Here is an 18,372-nt window from a genome sequence, read left to right as displayed (position 1 = left end):
CCACAGAGATAGAAAGTAGATTAGTAGTTGCCAAGGACTTGGGAGAGACGGAAAATGGGGAGTGAGAGCTACAGGATGTGGGATTTCTCTTTGGGGTGACTGAAATGCTCAGGAGCCAGTGGTAATAGCTGTGCAACTCTGTGAATACACTGAAACCTACAGAATTGTGTACTTCAGAGGGTGGGCTTTATGTAGCATGTGAATTATACCTCAAAGCTGTTAAGAGAAAAAGTCAGAGGAAAGAATCAAAATAAAATGGTACGTTTGTAAAAAGCAAACAAACAAAAATAACAATCTTGGTCCCCTAAGCTTGCTCCAGCAGGATGCAGGCTGGGAAGCTCAGGGGCCGCCTTCAGATATGGCCAAAGGAGGATAATGGACAAGAAGAACCCTTTGTGTGCTGAGCTGAGCCAGGGGCCAGAGAACAGAGCAAAAGGAGTTATCTTAGAATTAGAACCAGGGTTTAATCACAAAACCTCCCTTAATAATGCCCGCTCACCAGGACCCCACTTTACTGGATTAACTCATTTAATTTTCACAACAGCCGTATGAAACAGAGAGAACAATTCTCACCATCGGACCATGAGGAAACCAAGGCACAGAGGAGTCGGGTGATATGCCTGGCTAGCAGGAAGTGGAGATGGAACCTCAACCCAGCCAGACTAGCTCAGGGACTCTTGCTCTTCATCATTATGATAATTCTTTCCATACCCAATACGTTCTTGTGGTCATTTTTTAAAAGGCAGAGCTCTTGATGCAGTTTCCTGAACTTGTTCCATGTCTAGCACAGATCATGTTCCATATTTCATGATATAACGGGAAACCATATCTTATGTATGTACATATTCTGCAATAAACCAGCCAGCAGCTGAATTCGTTCGTCATGGCTGAGTTTGTGGGCCAGCCCATAATTTGCAGCATCTCATAGGTGGCACCTTAAAGGTTATCCATTCACTCATCAGATGCTTGAATTCCTTATATAATTTTTTTCTAGATGAACTTGAAGACCTCTAAACCCTATAGGCAGCCTACTTATCTCTAGGCAGCTCTAACCACTAGAAGTTTTGCTTGTACTGATTCTAAATATGCTTCCCTGAACCTTCAATCCATTGATTCTAAAGAATATAGAACAAGTCTAATTCCATATCTATATTTGAGCCCTTCAAAATGATTGCAGATAACAATCTAATTACTTTTTCTGGAAATGGTTCAAGGAAAACACAGGCAATGTTTTAAAAATATACAGCAAAAGTTGGTGTTATTTAAACAACAAGAAAGAATAGCTTAAAAAACAAAATGTTGACTTCCAGGCTTCTATAGGATAATGGCAGCTGCATATATCCAAATCTCTCAACACATGTTCCAGAGACCTTAGGGAAAAACAAGAAGGGCAAATAAACCTGTAAAACAAAACTGAAAGCTAGCTAAGAGAGAGACAGAATACTACAAACTTCAGTTTCCATGTAAACAGACATTAGAAACCAGCAAAGCTAATCTAGAGCCCATGTTGGAAGAGGAAGATGGGTGGAGACTTAGTGAAAAGGAGGAGAGGGCAATGGGTTCCTCATGATGGAGCAACACAGATAAAACCACCCTTACAAGGAGGGAATCCCACACAGAGCGGGGAAATATTGAGAACAGCCTTGAGACCTCATCAAAGCAGTGACTACTGGGCAATAGAAAGAGGAACCTGAAAGTTCCTGAGACCAGAGGTGGCAGGCTTGGGAAGGGTCCTGGAGTGGATGGAGGTGACTTACAAGGGGCAAGGGTCCCTTGGAGTGTTGGCAATCAGGAGAAGGAGGCAAGCAGTACATTAAAGATCCTACAGCACAAATGAGAAACACAAAATCAGAACACATCACCTGCCCCCCTTAAACCTTAGGGGGAAACTCTATTAAGTAAAATGCACTGAGCTGAGATTACTCTGAACTAAAAACTAGTACACCATCCAAACCTCTGACCACCACCTTAATAGAATAACTACTACTGATTCAGGAAAAGATAAGACATTTCAGAATGAATGGAAATAATATGCATTATTAGTACAAAACTACCACAAGAATCAAAATACCTTAGTTGGTAAAATCCCCACCCCACCTCCCCCTAAAAAAGCTCACAAAGCAGAAGCAACCTGTATTTAATATGCTCACTTAAATTAAATATTCTTAAACAAACATTTGTACGTACGAAGAACCATTCCAAATCAGAATTCAAAAACTCAGAACAGAAAAATATAAAAAAGAGGAAGATGAACATCCAGAGATGACTCAGGGAAGAAAATGGGAGAAGGGAGGAAGACAAAATAATTTCAGAAATGAACATTTAAATCTGGGCATCTAAAGAGAGGACAGACAGGAATGAAAATATAATAAAGGTTGCTAAGGGGAGGAATAAAAATGCCAAGAGAATAAAAACAAAACAGCTAAAAAGTCTCAGAAAAAATTTGCTATAGAATCTAGGCAAAGAAGACCTAACATACATGTAATTGGAATTTCTGAAAAATAAAAACAAAACAAAGAACAGAATATGTGAAACTATAATTCAAGAAACATTTCCAGAGAGAAATGAAGTCTTCTATTGATACATTTCAAAGAGCTCACTAACATCTAAAAAAAATGACCAAGGATAATCAACTAAGATATAGACTAGTAAAAGTATTACACTTAAACCACAAAGAGAAAAATCCTTCTGGGCCTTCAGGCAAGAAAATCAAATCACCTACAAAGCAAAGGATATCAGGATGGCATTAGATTTGTCAACAGCAACATGCAAAGCAAGATGACAGGAAAGAAAGTATACGGCTAGGTCTTTATATCCAGCCACGCTGTTCTTCAAGTATCAAAGCTATGAAAAATATTAATAGCTTTAAACCTGCACAAACTCAGTACAGTACTCAGGAACCCCTCCCAAGGAATCTGTTAGAGGAGACCTTCATTCAACCAAGAGATGACAGTGATACTCTGGCAAAAGGATTGATGGTGGACCCTGAATATATTTAATTTTAGGTCTAAGACCAAAACAAAGGAAGGTATAAAAGTAGAAGAAGAGTATATAAATATAAGTGTTATTTGTCCTGACAAAGTATATATAATATAACAATTTTTTAATAGTAAAGAGAAGGGAGAAAAGGGAAAGTAGCATATGCTCATTGGTTACCAAATGGGTAATGAAGTACAGTCAAAGGATATTATTTAAAGCTCCCAAGGGAAGATAAAGGGGGCTGCAGGCATTATAAAAGGTATTTATAGGTAAGCCCTAGAACAGGCGTCGTCAGACTACAGCCAGCAGATCATATCCAGCTCACTACCTATTTTTTAAGTAAAGCTTCACTGGGAAACAGCTACACCTATTGTTTTACATATTGTCTATGGCTTCTTTATTCTGTCCACATCATAGACATATTGATGCAGTCATATTGTCTACATTAGCAGAGGTGAGTAGTTGCAACAGAGACTATATAGCCCACAAAACCCTAAAGTATTTACTATCTGGACCTTTATACAAAAAATTTGCCAACCCCTAATGTATAACAAGAATGCAAACCTTCTTAAATGCCAAACAAATAGAAAAAGAAACAAAGTTTTTTAAAAAATGAAACACTTGACACCAAGCATATTGGTAAAACCAATAAATGTAAATGTGCTTAACTCACATTGAAAGAAAAAGATTTTCAGGTTACTTGTAAGACAAAGCAAAGTAAAATAAAACCAACTTTATGCTGTATACAAGAGAACAAATTGCAATCAAAAGGCTGAACATAAAGGAAGAGGCAAATATATTAGGCAAATGTAAGTAATATGAAATCAGGAGTTGTGATCTTGATACCAGGCAAGGTAAAATTCAGGCCACACAGCATTAACACAAACTGCAAATGCTAAAGCCACAGCAACTACCTTGATAAAGCAGAAACTTTATGCAAAGTTTCTGATGTGAGACATGCAAAGAGAAAACAACAGACACACAGTAATAATACTTTAACAAACCACTTTCAGCCTAAGATACATCAAAGAGACAAAAGGTAAATAAAGATATAGAAGACCTTATAAGGTATAGTTTATAGGTGTGTGTGTGTGTGTGTGTGCGTGTGTGTGTGTGTGTGTATCACATCTTGATTATAAAGAATATAACTTCTCAAGCAAAGATGGGCCAGTCATGAAATTGTTCTAACATGAGGCCACAAAGAAAAAACACTCATGAAGCTCCTTAAAGTAGAAATAATACAAACAACATTCTCCGACCACAATGCAATAAAACCAGAAATGAATAGCACCATTGAAAAACAAATAATTTTCAAAAGGTCCTTCTACCTGGAGGTTAAAAAACTTTTTAAAGCAAACCTTGAGGGACTTCCCTGGTGGCACAGTGGTTTAGAGTCTGCCTGCCGATGCTGGGAACATGGGATCGTGCCCCGGTCTGGGAAGATCCCATATGCCGCGGAGCGGCTGGGCCCATGAGCCATGGCCGCTGAGCCTGCGCGTCCGGAGCCTGTGCTCCGCAACGGGAGAGGCCACAACAGTGAGAGGCCCACGTACCGCAAAAAAAAAAAAAAAAAAACCTTGAGAGAAAGGGGATGTACAAACCAAAACTGCAGAATTTATAAAAAACATATAAAAAATGATAATGAGAACACTACATATAATAATTACAGGATACCATTAAAACAGTGCCAAAGAGCATATATATTATGCTATCTTTTGCATAAGAAAGAGGGGAGGTGCGCATGCGAGTGTGCACAAATACCCACACGTGTGTTTTTGACTATTTTTGCTAAAACAAGGAATATAGGAAGGATAAATCAGAAAGCAAGGTTTATGAAAGGGATAGGAGAAAACAGAATGGAAGGTGAAGGGATGTAAGTGTAACTTCTTTGGTATAATAGTTTTGACTTTTGAAATATGTTTTACAAATTCAGAAAACAAAATTAATCAAAAGGCAAACTCTAAAAGTGTACACAAACATAGGTTTAAAGACCTGTTTCCTAATTGTATACCAAATCAGTAATATGACCACACAAAGAAAAGAATTAATTCAAATAACTTTTGAACATGCACTCTGACCATATATAACCTTAGTGGAATATACTCTAAACCCAAAAAGAACAGCAAAGAAGTCTTAAATATTACTTAGTTTCTTTGTGGTGGTTGTTATTGGCAATGGTGTTGGGGTAATAATTCCGAAACTATTTTGGAGAATCAACTGAGTTCATAAACACGAGGAGTCCCTGTGAACACCTTCATATACAAATGAAGTGAGTAAGTTTGGAGAGTCATAGGTATCTTCTCACCCTCACTTTCCTATTGGCTAGAAAACTCTTTTGAAAAGTACATAAATGGTTGTACAACAATGTGAATGGGTTATATTTTTTCAAATTTGTATATTATTTTTTATTGTGGTAAAAATGCATATCATAAAATTCACCATCTCAACCATTTCTAAGTGTACATGCAATAGTGTTAAATGTGTTCAAATTGTCGTGTGACCAGTCTCCAGCACTTCATCTTGCAAAACTGAAACTGAACTGCAAAACTGTTTTCCATAGTGGCTGCATCATTTTATATTTTATATTTCCAATAATCCACAAGGATTCCAGGTGCTCCAATTGCTCCCCACCCTCACAAACACTTGTTCTTTCCTTTTTGTTTGTTTGTTTGTTTTATGGTAGCCTCCTAACATTTGTGTGGTGATATCTCATTGTGTTTGATTTGCATTTTCCTAGTGATTAGTGATGCTGAGCATCTTTTCATGTGCTTGCTGGCCATTTGTGTATCATCTGTGGATGAATGTATATTCAAGTTCTTTGCCCAGTTTTTAACTTGATTATTTTGTGTTGCTGAGCTGTAGGAGTTCTTTATATATTCTGGCTATTAACTCCTTTTCAGATACATTATTTGCAAATATTTTCTCTGATTCCACATGTTAATTTTTCACTCCATTGCATCCTTTGATGCTCCGAAGTTTTAAATGTTGATGTAGTCCAAATAAATAAATACATAAATAAATAAATCTATCATCTTGCTAATTATATTCTCTTTGTCTCATCTATTCTTTGTTCCCTTTTTCTTCTCTTCCTGCCTTCTTTTGGATTATTTATGATAGCATTTTACCTCCACAACTTACATATTAGTTTTAGTTTTGTCTCTTATTTTCTAGTGGTTGTTCTAGCATTTATATCTTTAATTGGTTACAGTCTACCTTCAAATAATACCATACCACTTCAGGTACAGTGCAAGACCATCACAGTTAGTCTGGGGATTGGCACTGCTGTTGTGATCTTTACCCTTAACGCAGCACAGACTTCAAATTCTCTCTATGCTGAGCTGTCATTACCCTGTGCTTCGTGTGGCAGTGTGAGCAGAGCTGGAACATTATCCTTGCAGTTTCTGCTCCACCTTCAGCTTTCAGCAGTCCCTGCATACCTGCACCAGAGGGGTCTCATTCCGCACTCCAGTGCCTTCCCCAGTGGCAGACTGCTATTGCGTGTTACTGGTGTTAGGCTTATTTTGGGGCCAGGTTGGTTCTTGGTCTCCTGGTCTTAGGCAGGTGCTGTGTACCTACTCTTGCAGGGGACAGACCAGAGAGCTGTAAGCCTTCCTGTCCCTCCCACCTGTGGCAGCTGAACCCTGCCATGTATCTGTGGTGGGTCTCAGGCAGGAAGGGTCTTTCTCTCCCTTTCCCAGTGGCACGGACCTCTGCTTTGTACTGGGTCAGAATCCTGGACCCGAGAGATTTTCCTGCCCTTCCCTTAGGAGATGATGGCTTTTGTTTCTACCCTCCTCCCAAAAGCAGCATCTTTTTGCCTGGCTCCTTTGGGAAGAAAGGAAGGAAGATTCTCTAACCTCCTCCTGAGGCAGAAGGATTTTTTTGCTTCTAGCCTTCCTCCAGAGGCCCCGGGGATGAGAGGGTTTGTTGCCCTGGCCCCAGTGAGTTAAAAATTTTGCTTCATATGAAAGATGTGTCTGGAGAAGCAGCAGGGCTTCGTGCCTAGTGCCCAGCAGCAATCCCCCCTCAGGTCTGCATGAATGATGAGGGCAGGCGAGGCGTCTGTGGAGACCCAAGGAGGAAGGGCTTACAAGTGAGAACTCCCCTTGTGCTTGGGGCTCCCAGTTATTCTAAACGGATACCCTATCCCATATTTGGACTTCAGGGAATTTAAAATTTTTTAGTTATTTCCTCTTATTTGCTTCCATGGCAGCCACCACTTCCTCTCATGCTCTGTCAAAGGTGAACAGTCTATGTGGCTCACCTCTCCTAGGAGGGGCTTGTCACACTTTGGAATTGAGTTCCCTTGATTTCCTTGTAAACTCAGCCCTCTGATATGTTCGGAAAGTTATGACTTTTGTGGGCTCTCTGGATTTTTCTCATTAGGATGAGAGTGACATGCTCTTACAGCTTTCTACATCCTAAGTGGAAGAAGAACTCAGGCTTATGTTTTGTATGTCTTTGCTTTTTTATTTCATTTAAAAAATAAATTTTATGTTATAAAAATATTGTTCTGTGGTGGATTGAAAAACAACAATAAAACTGGTCCTTCACCACAAATAGTACAAAAAGCAGCACTGTTCCAGTGCATAAAGTAGTCATGGTTATGACAAGATTGTCCAATCTGAGGGAACACTGTTTAGCTACAAGAACATTTCTTTTGGACCTTATGACATACTTATGGATATAGCACAAAAGGTTCATACTAATTCACATTTAGCAGAGGGTAAGGCAGTAGAAGTGGTTAATAAAATATTTTCACTTCCAAAGATTTCTTCTGTAGACTATCATACAGCGCTGCTAATTTTCTCCCTTTCTAAAACAGGTTCATAGCATTTGTCCCAATTTTCCCTGATGTAAGGGTTAATTATTTAGGAATCTTTCAAAATGTCTCAGATTGCCTCTGGAAAAGGCATATCAAAACAAACCATAGTTTCTACCAACCAGCAAAGGCGCTAATTAAATGGAGACATAATGAGAAGAGAAAGTAGCCTTGAAGACACTTGGTAAACTATATCTCTAATTTCCCCTGATAAAGAGTTTAGAAGCAATCATTGTTTTAAAGTATGTTCTCTTATAACACTTTCATTATGGACTTATCCTTTTGCTGCTCTTCAATCTTTCCCAACAAAATACTGAACACCTCAAGGATGGTGTTGTATCCATCTTTGTACTTCTCAGGGTCTAGCCCAGTGCCTGGCATATGCCAGGCTCTGAATGATTATATATTAAGTGAAATGAATAGATTTGATAATGGTTCTGCATAGCTTTATCGTGTATCTTTTTCCTCTGGGGTATATCCTTCTCTTACCACCCTCTCCCCTTTCCTTTTTTGTGAGTGTATATATAGATCTCACAGAATCCCTATCTACCAGCGTCTGCCTGGCTCTCAGGTACCCACTACTGTTTGAAGACTCTCCTGGCAGCCCTTTTTGCCTGATCAGCTGGCTTCACATCTATAATAGGAGCCTTAGGACTGAGATAGTTCTGGTTCTGTTCTTTGCTTGGATGACCTGGCAGCCTGCTTGATGGTCAGCCTTTGTAGCCAGGTAAGTTTCCCATAACCACCTCAGCACCTGGGTGAATGGATTTCTATCTGAACCTACCTAAGTCTCCTCCTCATTGGTCACGTGCAGCCAGAGACTCACATACCTGAACCTCTGAGTATCCTTGAGTCACAGTAGGTACTTCATCTTATGCTAATATATATTATTTAGGTTTCTATATGCAGTGATAAACCTTCCATTAGGATATATAAGGATAATGCCATCGAAAGCAGAAATTATATTTGTTTTCTTTTCGAATCTTTCAAAATTCCTAACATAGTACTATGCCCAGTGTAGACACGCAATTACTGAATGAGAGGACGAGTTGAATGCTGCATTGAAAGCTCTTCATAAGTTCCCTGCAAGAATTAAGTCAACTTACATTTATACTTTAGCCTCACCTTACTTTTTCTCAACACCTCATTTTTACTTCTTCACGTATCTCCATGGGAAGACTAATGTGTGTTGAACGGTGACAACTGATAATCTCTTAGAGGGCCAAACATACCTTGCAGTTCAATATGGCTCACATTTTCCCATAGTCATATATTAACTAATCTCACTATTCCCATACATTTTAAAGAAAAGAAACTCTTACCCAGCCTTAGCAACACTTATGGTTTGTTGCTCCATTGCTTCGTGGATACTGGTTCTGTCATGCTCTTTGAGGCTATTAAACTCATCAATACAGCAAAGGCCTGCATCTGCAAGGACTAACGCCCCAGCCTCCAAATTCCATTCTCCTGAGTCTTTTACAGCAGTTACCGTCAGACCTAAGGAAACAAGCAAGCTATGTTAGCTTTTATTTTCGAAAGCATATCTTATAACTATGAAGGTAAATAACTTCCTATATTTTAAAGGGAAGGGGATAGAGTCAAGGCTTTAATTTCTACCAACAACAGATGGCATCAGAACAGCTACTTCAGGTATCCATTCACTGGAAGATCTCGGGAGATTCTATGTTCTGAAAATCTAATATGTGTTATTGAGTATTTTGTGGCAGACAGAAGTCCCCAAATGTTCTGTCTCTCCTTGGTAGGTACGCTCACTGAGCAGTCTAAACTTTTAGACAGAGCAAACAGATCTCCAGAGATCTTATGACAATAAGTGCTGAACTATATGCTGTTTACAGAGAAGAGTCCAAAGACCGAGAACAGTAGGTACTGCAGTCCAATGATGAAAATGAAACGTTTGCTGCCAGTCACAGTGTGAAGGAGAGGATTCCCTTCATAAGTATTATCAGATTTTGAGTCATCCTTTATACCAGTCAATAAAGCAGAGCTGGTCAAACACAAAGGCTCTGGAGCCACCTAGACTTGGATTTGAACCTTGGATGTGTCATTCTGGCTGTCATATTATAGACAAGTTTCCTAATACAGGCATACCTTGTTTTATGGAGCTGTGCTTCACTGCACTTCACAGATACTGTGTTTTTTACAAATTGAAGGTGTGTAGTAACCCTGAGCAGAGCAAGTCTACTGGTGCCATTTTTCCAACAGCATTTGCTTACTTCATGTCTCTGTGTCACATTTTGGTAATTCTCGCAATACTTCAAACTTCTTCATGATTATTGCATTTCTTGTGGTAATCTGTGATCGGTGATCTTTCCTGTTACTACTGTAACTGCAGGTGTGGTGGGAATAGTGAGAGAACTAGAATTAGAGGTGGAGCCTGAGGATGTGACTGAATTGCTACAACCTCACGATAAAACTTTTTGAGGAGTTACTTCTTATGAATGGGCAAAGAAAGTGGTTTCTCGAGATGGAATCTACTGCTACTGAAGATGCTATGCAGATTACTGAAATGACAGCAAAGGATTTAGAATATTACAGAAACTTAGCTGATAAAGCAGCAACAGGATTTGAGAGAATTGACTCCAATTTTGAAAGAAGTTCTACTGTGGGCAAAATGCTACCAAATATTGTCACACGCTACAGAGAAATCCTGAGAGGAAGAGCCACTGATGTGGCAAACTTCCCTGGTGTCTTATTTTAAGAAACTGCCATGGCCACCCCAACCTTCAGCAACCACCACCCTCATGAGCCAGCAGCATCAGCATCGAGACAAGACCCTCCACCAGCAAAAAGATTATGACTTACTGAAGGCTCAGATGATGGTTTGCATTTTTTAGCAATAAACTATTTTTTAATTAAGGTATGTACTATTTTTTAGATATAATGCTATTGCAGACCTAATGGACTACAGCATAGTGTAAACATAACTTTTATATCATTGGGAAACCAAAAATTTCATGTGACTTGCTTTACTGCAGTGGTCTGGAACTGAACCTGCAGTATCTCTGAGGTATGCCTGTATATCCAGGCCTCATTTTATTTATCTATAAAAAAAGGATAACAATAGAAAATACTTAACAGATTCTTAGATTTTCAAATAGAATATAAATAAAGCTCTTTAAAAGGAGCACAATGAGTAATTATAATAACTACTGTTGATAAAAATTGATAAACCTCTGGCTAGACTGACCAAGGAAAAAAAAGGAGGAGACACAAGTTATAAATATCAGGAATGAAAGAGGGGACATCACTATAGGCCCTAAGGAAATACAATGAATGACTCTATGTCCTAGCTTAGATGAAATGGTCAAATTCTTCGAAATATATAAACTGCCAAAGTTTACCTAAAAAGGAATAGATAACTTGCAAAATCCTGCATCTACTTTGAAAATTGATTCTATAGTTAAAGACGATGCAAAACAGAAACCTACAGGCTGAGATGACTTCATGGTTAAACCTACCAAACATTTATGGAAGAAATAATACCAACTATACCGAAGCTTTCAAAAATATAGAGAAACAAGGAACACTTCCTAACTCACTTAATGAAGCCAGCATTATCATGATACCCAAAACAGATAAAGATATACTAAAACTACACACCAGTACCCCTCATTAATATAGATGCAAAAAACCCTGAAAAAATAAAAATCAAACAATACATAAAATGATAACAGATCATAACTAAATGAAGTTTACCTTGAGAATGCAAGACTAATTCAACATTCAACTATTGATCACTGTAATTCATCATATCAACAAACTAAGGAAGAAAAAGCAAACCTCAACAGATACAGAAAAAACACTTGATAAAACTCAACAATCATTCACGATTAAAAAGAAAAGAATAAATCTCTCAGAAAGCTAGGGAACAGAGGGAACTTCTTCAATCTGAAAAAGGGTATTTACAAAAATCCTGCAGCTAACATACTTAATGATGAAAGACTGAATGCTTACCCCCAAGATCAGAACATGGCATGGAGATCAACTCTCATCACTTATTCAAAATCATACTGGAGGTTCTAGCCAGCAAAATAAAACAAGGAAAAGAAATAAACAATGTACAGATTGAAAAGGAAAAATTAAAATTGTTCATATTTGCAGAAAATGATTACGTAGAAAATTCCAGATAATCTACAAAAACATATTAAAACTAATAGTGTAGTAATGTTGCAGGGTGCAAGTCAATATACAAAAATCAACTGTCTTTCTATATATTAGGAAAAAACAATTAGAAATTGCAATTTTAAAATAATATATTTATAATATTACCCCCAAATATGAATACTTGGTTATAAATCTTAAAAAATATGTGCAAGATCTGTGTGCAAAAAATACAAAACATTGATAAAGGAAATCAAAGATGATGTAATCAGATCAAGAGATTCTCCATGTTCATGGAATGAACTGAAAACTCAATACTTTTAAGATGTTTCCCCAAACTGCTCTATAGATTCAATGCAAGTCCAAACAAAATCCTAGTGGGATTTTTCTTGTTATAGAAATTGACAAGGTGATTCTAAAATTTAAATGGAGAAGCAAAGGAAATAGAAGAATCAAACCAAAAAAGAAACTAGGAGGTCTCACACGACCCAATTTCCAGATTTACTACAAAGCTGAAGTAATCAATTTTGTGTGGTATTGGAGAAAAGATATAGACAGACAGAATAATGAAATAGAATAAGAGTCCAAAAATAGGCCCACAAATATATGGTCAAGTAATTTTTGATAAAAATGAAAAAGCAATTCGATGGAGGAAGGATAATCTGTTCCACAAATGGTGCTGTAATAATTGGATATCCTTACGCAAACAGAAAAAAAATCATTTTTTCTCCATACCTCACATTTAATACAAAAATTAACTCATAATGAATTAAAGACCTAAATGAAAAATGTAAAACTTATAGAAGAAAACAGGAAAAAAGCTATGTGAACTCCTCTGGTTTCTGGTGCAGCACTTAAAGAGCTTAGAAGTTGCTAATCCATCCTAAAAAGTGAAAGCGTAAACAAACTGAAAAATCAACAATTGTTCTAAGATCCATCAAAAAAAATGAGCTCACAGGGCAAACTGCTGCCCCCAGAATTGGAAAGACAGAGAATTATAACTTACCAGAACAGAATCCTCTACCAGCACCAGCACTGGGACAGGAAACCCTGAACTGTAACTGACAAATTGCTGGAGCCTCCTTGTGGACAACTCTGAGAATTAAAAATTCCTTAGGAACCCAGTCATGGAGGGGGTGGGTACACACACTTCTGTGAGTTTCATCTCCAAGAGCTCTACCAGGTTCTCACATTGAATATCAACAATTTGTCTCTGACATTGTAAACAGAGAGATTAAAAGTCTAAGAAAAAATCAAAAAGAAATTCTAGAGATCAAAATCACTAGAGATGAAGAATGCCTTTGATGGGCTCACTTGTAGAGGGGACATGGCTACGGAAAGAATCTCTGAGAATAAGGATACTCAGTAGAAATTTCCAAAACTGAAAAGTAAAGAGAAAAACATGGAAAATAGCAGAACAGAATATCCAAGAACTATGGAACAACTACAAAAGGTGTAACATACGTGCAGTGTATGTAATGGGAATACCAGAAGAAGAAAGAGAGAAGGAATAGAAGCAGTATTTGAAGCAATAATGAGAAATTCCCAAAATTAATGTCAGACACCAAACCATGGATCCAGAAAACTCAGAGACTATAAAGCAAGAAAAACACTAAAGAAACCATACCTATGCATATGATTTAAACTTTAGAAAATCAAAGGTAAAGAAAAAAGTCTTGAAAAAAGCCAGAGCGGGGGAAAAACCACCTTACCTATAGAGGAGCATAAATGAGAATTATATCCAACTTCCCCTCAGAATATTTCAATACAATCTAAAAAATACATTAAGGCAAGACTAGCATTCAGAAGTGAAGATAAAATCACACTAAGTTCTGCACTGGTTAGATAACATCCAGAGCAGGAGTCAGCAAACTATGATCTGTGGGCCAAATCTGGCCCAACCACCTGTTTTTGTAAAAATCGTTTTCTGGAACACAGTCATGCTCATCATTTACATATTGTCTATGGCTGTTTTCACACTACAATGGCAGAGTCAAGTAGTTGTGACAGACATTGAATGGTACTCAAAAATCTAAAATATTTATATCTGGCCCTTCACAGAAAAAAGTTGCGACTCCTGATGTACAGTATTAATATCTACATTGAGACATCAAATTTTAAAAGAAATAAACAAATAATGAAGGACATGGAAATAATGCCACTTAAAAAATAGTTTACTGCATAGGCTATGATTAGCCTGAAACAAAGATTTAGAGAAGAGAAAGTAATAATTATTACATATCTAGAGAACTATCCTATGGAAGAGCAATTAAGCTAATTTGGGGTGGCTTCAAAAGAAATTACTGAGACCAACGTGCAGAATTTTACAGGGAACTACTGGAAACCTTGAGGTGTTTAAAAAGGAATGAGCTACTTTGCAAAGGAATAAACTTTTCGTCAAAGTAATCTTTAAGTAAAAGTGGAAAGTCCAGTTATCAGAGATAGTGTAGAAACGTATTTATGCAGTGAATAGGTGGCTGAACAACGTGAAATTAGAAAACACCGAGATGAAAGAAAATGAAGATACAACATACCACAACTAATGGGATGCAGCTAAAGCAGTGCTCAGAGAGTAACTTATAGCTATAAATGTCTACATTAAAAAAGAAGATAGATCTCAAATCAACAATCTATGCTGCCACCTTAAGACACTGGAAATAAAGCAGAGCAAACTAAACCCAAAGAAAGCAGAAGGAAGGAAATAATATATAACAGAAACTACTGAAACAGAGATATAAAAACAATAGAGAAAATTAATGAATCCAAAAATTGACAAATTTTAGCTAGACTGACCAAACCAAAAAGAGAGAGAAGAATAAAATTACTAAAATCAGGAATTAAAAAGACGGGACATTATTAATGACTTTACAGAAATAAAAAGTATTACAAAGGGATACAACAATAACTGTATATCAACTAATTAGATAATTTAGATGAAATTGACAAAACTCTAAAAAGACACTACCAAAACTGACTCAAGAAAAAAAAGAAAATCTGAACAGACCTATAATAAGTAGGGATTGAATTAGTAATTTAAAAACTACCCACAAAGAGAAAACCATACACAGATGGCCTCACTGGTGAATTCTACCAAACATTAAAAGAATCAAATATGAATCCTTCACAAACTCATCTTTAGAAGTAGAAAAGGAGGAAATACTTCCTAACTCATTCTCTATGAGAACAGTATTACCCATACACCAAAAATCAAAGTAAAGACCAATATCTCTTATGACTACATATACGAAAATCCTCAACAAAATACTAGCAAACCAAATCCAGCAATATATAAAAAGGACTATATAACCATAACCCAGTGAGATTTATCTCAGGAATCCAAGATTGGTGGTATAACATCTGGAAATCAATTAATGTAATATCCTCATATTAATAGAATTAGGGACAAAAGGCATATGATCATCTCAAAAGAGGCAGGAAAAGCACTTGACAAAATTCAACCACCCTTCATTAAAAAACACTCAAACCAGGAACAGAAGAGAACTTCTTCAACCTGATAAAGGACATCTTCTTCAACCTGATAAACCCAGAACTAACATCATTCTTGATGTAAGACTGAATGCTTCCCTGTTAAGATCAGAAACAAGACAGGGATGTTCACTCTCACTACTCCTATTCAACACTGTACTGGAGGTTCTAGGAAGGGCAATTAGGCAAAAAATGAAATAACAGACATCCAGAAGGGAAAGGGAGAAGGAAAACTATCCCTGTTTGCAGATGACACGATCTTACATATAGAAAATCCTAAGGAAATCACTAAAAACTACAACTAACAAATGAGTTCATCAAGGTTGAAGGATACAAAATCAATTTTAAAAAATCCATTGTATCTCTATATACTTGCAATGAAGAATACGAAAATATAATTAAGAAAGTAATTTCATTTAGAAAGCATCAAAAGGAATAAAATACTTAGGAATGAATTTAACAAAAGAAGTATATAAAACTTATACTGTGAAAAGTACAGAACGTTGTTGAAATTTAAAATGACGTAAATGAAAAACACCCCATATTCAGACTTTTTTTTGCTTGTGCTTTTTATCATCTCTCAAAAATACTGCCTAATCAAGGGCCAGAAGATTGATGCCTGTGTTTTCTTCTAAGAGTTTTATACTTTTAGCACCTTACGTTGATGTCTTTGAGCCAGTTTGAATTATTTTTTGCATATTGTGTGAAGAGGGATCCAAATTTATATTTTTGCATGTGGATGTCCAATTTCCCAGCAGTAACTTTTGAAAAGATGATTCTTTCCCTAATGAATTTTCTTGGAACCCTTATCAAAAAGGAACTGACCATAAATGTATGGGTTTATTTCTGGACAATCAACTCTGTCCTGTTGGTCTATATCGTTATGCCATTACCACATTGGACTTCATCAAAATTAAAAGCTTTTGTGATGCAAAAGACACCCCCAAGAAAATGAAAAGATAAGCTACACTACAGGAGAAAAATTTTGCAAACCTGGTAAATACAAGTCTCTTATCAGAGACTATATATTCTATATATATTTAGAATATATAAATAACTCACAATCTAACCATAAAAAAGACAAATAACCCAATTTTTTAGATGGCTAAAGGAGCTGAAGAGACATTTCTCTACAGAAGACATACAAATGGCTGATAAGCAAATGGAAAATGCTCAACACCTTTAGCCACCAGGGAAATGTAAATCAAAACCACAGTGAGAACGACTTCTCACAGCACCCAAAGGTATAATCAGAAAGACACAGTAACAAGTGTTGGTGAGGATGTGGAGAAATTGGAAAGCTTATACACTGTTGGTGGGAACGTGAAATGGTGCAGCCACTCTGGAAAACTGTCTAGTAGCTTCTCATTACCATATGATCCAACAACTTCACTCTTAAGCATATACCCAGAAAAATGAAAACATATGTCCCCCACAGAAATCTGTATACAAATGTTGATAGCAATATATCTGTTATTAAAAAAAAAATCACTGTGTAATCATACCGGGGGTATTTAGAGATAGATTCTTTGCATGCTGGATTCAAGGCCTTAACGGGCACAAATTCTACCAACAAGATCCACCAATTAATTAGCTATCAGTTCATTGTGAAACCTTTCCACTTCCTATCCTTGCTAGTTTTCTACCTTTTCTAAAAAACCCTGCATATAAGGCCTCCAATCTCAGGAAGCTGACTTGCCTAGCTTCCGTCAAGCGTGACTCCATCTAACATCATTTGTCTCTATAGTAACTGACTAAAAAAGCTGCTGTGCTTAGCAGAGGTTTTGTGCAAGCAGTGGTCCAGCCTAGAGATGTTTTAAAGACTTGAGTCCCCTCTCTACTTACCACTGAATGCTTCCTGGTACTAGGGAAAGGACAGAGCCTCTGACAAACAGGAGAGGTGGAGGGTGAAAGCGAAAAGGACTGAATGTAAAACATGAAGGACAGTGGACTACAAGTAGAGACTGAGTTCAAAAGGAAACGAGTTTAGAAGGAGCTTCATTTATAAGAGGACTAAGAACACATGGTTAAAAACTAGACACAAGAAACAGAATATAGGGCTTCCCTGGTGGCGCAGTGGTTGAGAGTCCGCCTGCCGATGCAGGGGACGCGGGTTCGTGCCCCGGTCTGGGAAGATCACACATGCCGCGGAGCGGCTGGGCCCGTGAGCCATGGCCGCTGAGCCTGCACGTCTGGAGCCTGTGCTCCGCAACGGGAGAGGCCACAACAGTGAGAGGCCCGTGTACCGCAAAAAAAAAAAAAAAAAAAAGAAACAAACAATATAATTATCAAGCATTTCCATCCATATTCTTCTGGTCAGAAACAATACCATGATATTGACATCAGCAGATTGTCCACAAGAAACATGATTATGGTGCTTCAGAAAGCTGTCTAGTATTAATAGTGATCCAAAAGATGTTTAACAGTATAGTCCAGCTATGGATAAGGGGCCAAACACAGCTTCTCATCAACAAATTTGTAACCTAATGGTGGGTAGCAATAAACACAAAACAGTGAAACTGTTACAGAGAATGGAGGAGGGGGACATACTTTATGTAACAAACATAAAAACCTTATTAAGAGTATAATGATGCATTCCAGGATCTATCCTCCCCACCTCCCAATCACTCCTCCCGCAACAGGAGACTTGGCATCTGCAGCCTCAATGGGGAGGCTCCCACAGCTCTGCCTTGGCTGCAGCCTCCTCTCACTCCCAGTATATACCGGGGCAAACCTCATTCATGGAGCTTTGTTCCTCAAGAGTTCATTCATCAAGTCATTACTACAGTGTCTGCCAGCCTGTGGGTTCTTCCAGGAAATTATACCAATTGCTTTTCTGCACCACGTAAAGTCCACTTTAAATATTATCCGACACAGTGGACAGAAAACAGAGAAGCACTAAGTCAGCACTTAAAGGAGCAGGTTTCTGAGCACCAGTGTCCTCATTTGTTATCTGGAGATGA

At 37.6% G+C, this 18,372-nt stretch overlaps 1 protein-coding gene across 3 annotated transcripts in view; it reads right to left on the bottom strand.

Annotated features, from left to right (window-relative positions):
- Positions 1-18,372, bottom strand: part of MCM9 (minichromosome maintenance 9 homologous recombination repair factor) — a 75,828-nt gene that overhangs the window by 17,306 nt on the left and 40,150 nt on the right. For all 3 annotated transcript variants that reach the window (XM_065888455.1, XM_065888456.1, XM_065888457.1), the window contains one exon: positions 9,124-9,298. In XM_065888455.1, the coding sequence (XP_065744527.1) occupies positions 9,124-9,298 (175 nt within the window). The remainder of the gene's footprint in view (positions 1-9,123; positions 9,299-18,372) is intronic.

The sequence above is a fragment of the Phocoena phocoena genome, chromosome 12 (genome assembly GCF_963924675.1).
Source record: "Phocoena phocoena chromosome 12, mPhoPho1.1, whole genome shotgun sequence".
In the NCBI taxonomy this organism is placed as follows: Eukaryota; Metazoa; Chordata; class Mammalia; order Artiodactyla; family Phocoenidae; genus Phocoena; species Phocoena phocoena.
Note: the sequence above shows the minus strand (reverse complement) of the source record. Positions and strands in the feature narration are given on the sequence as shown.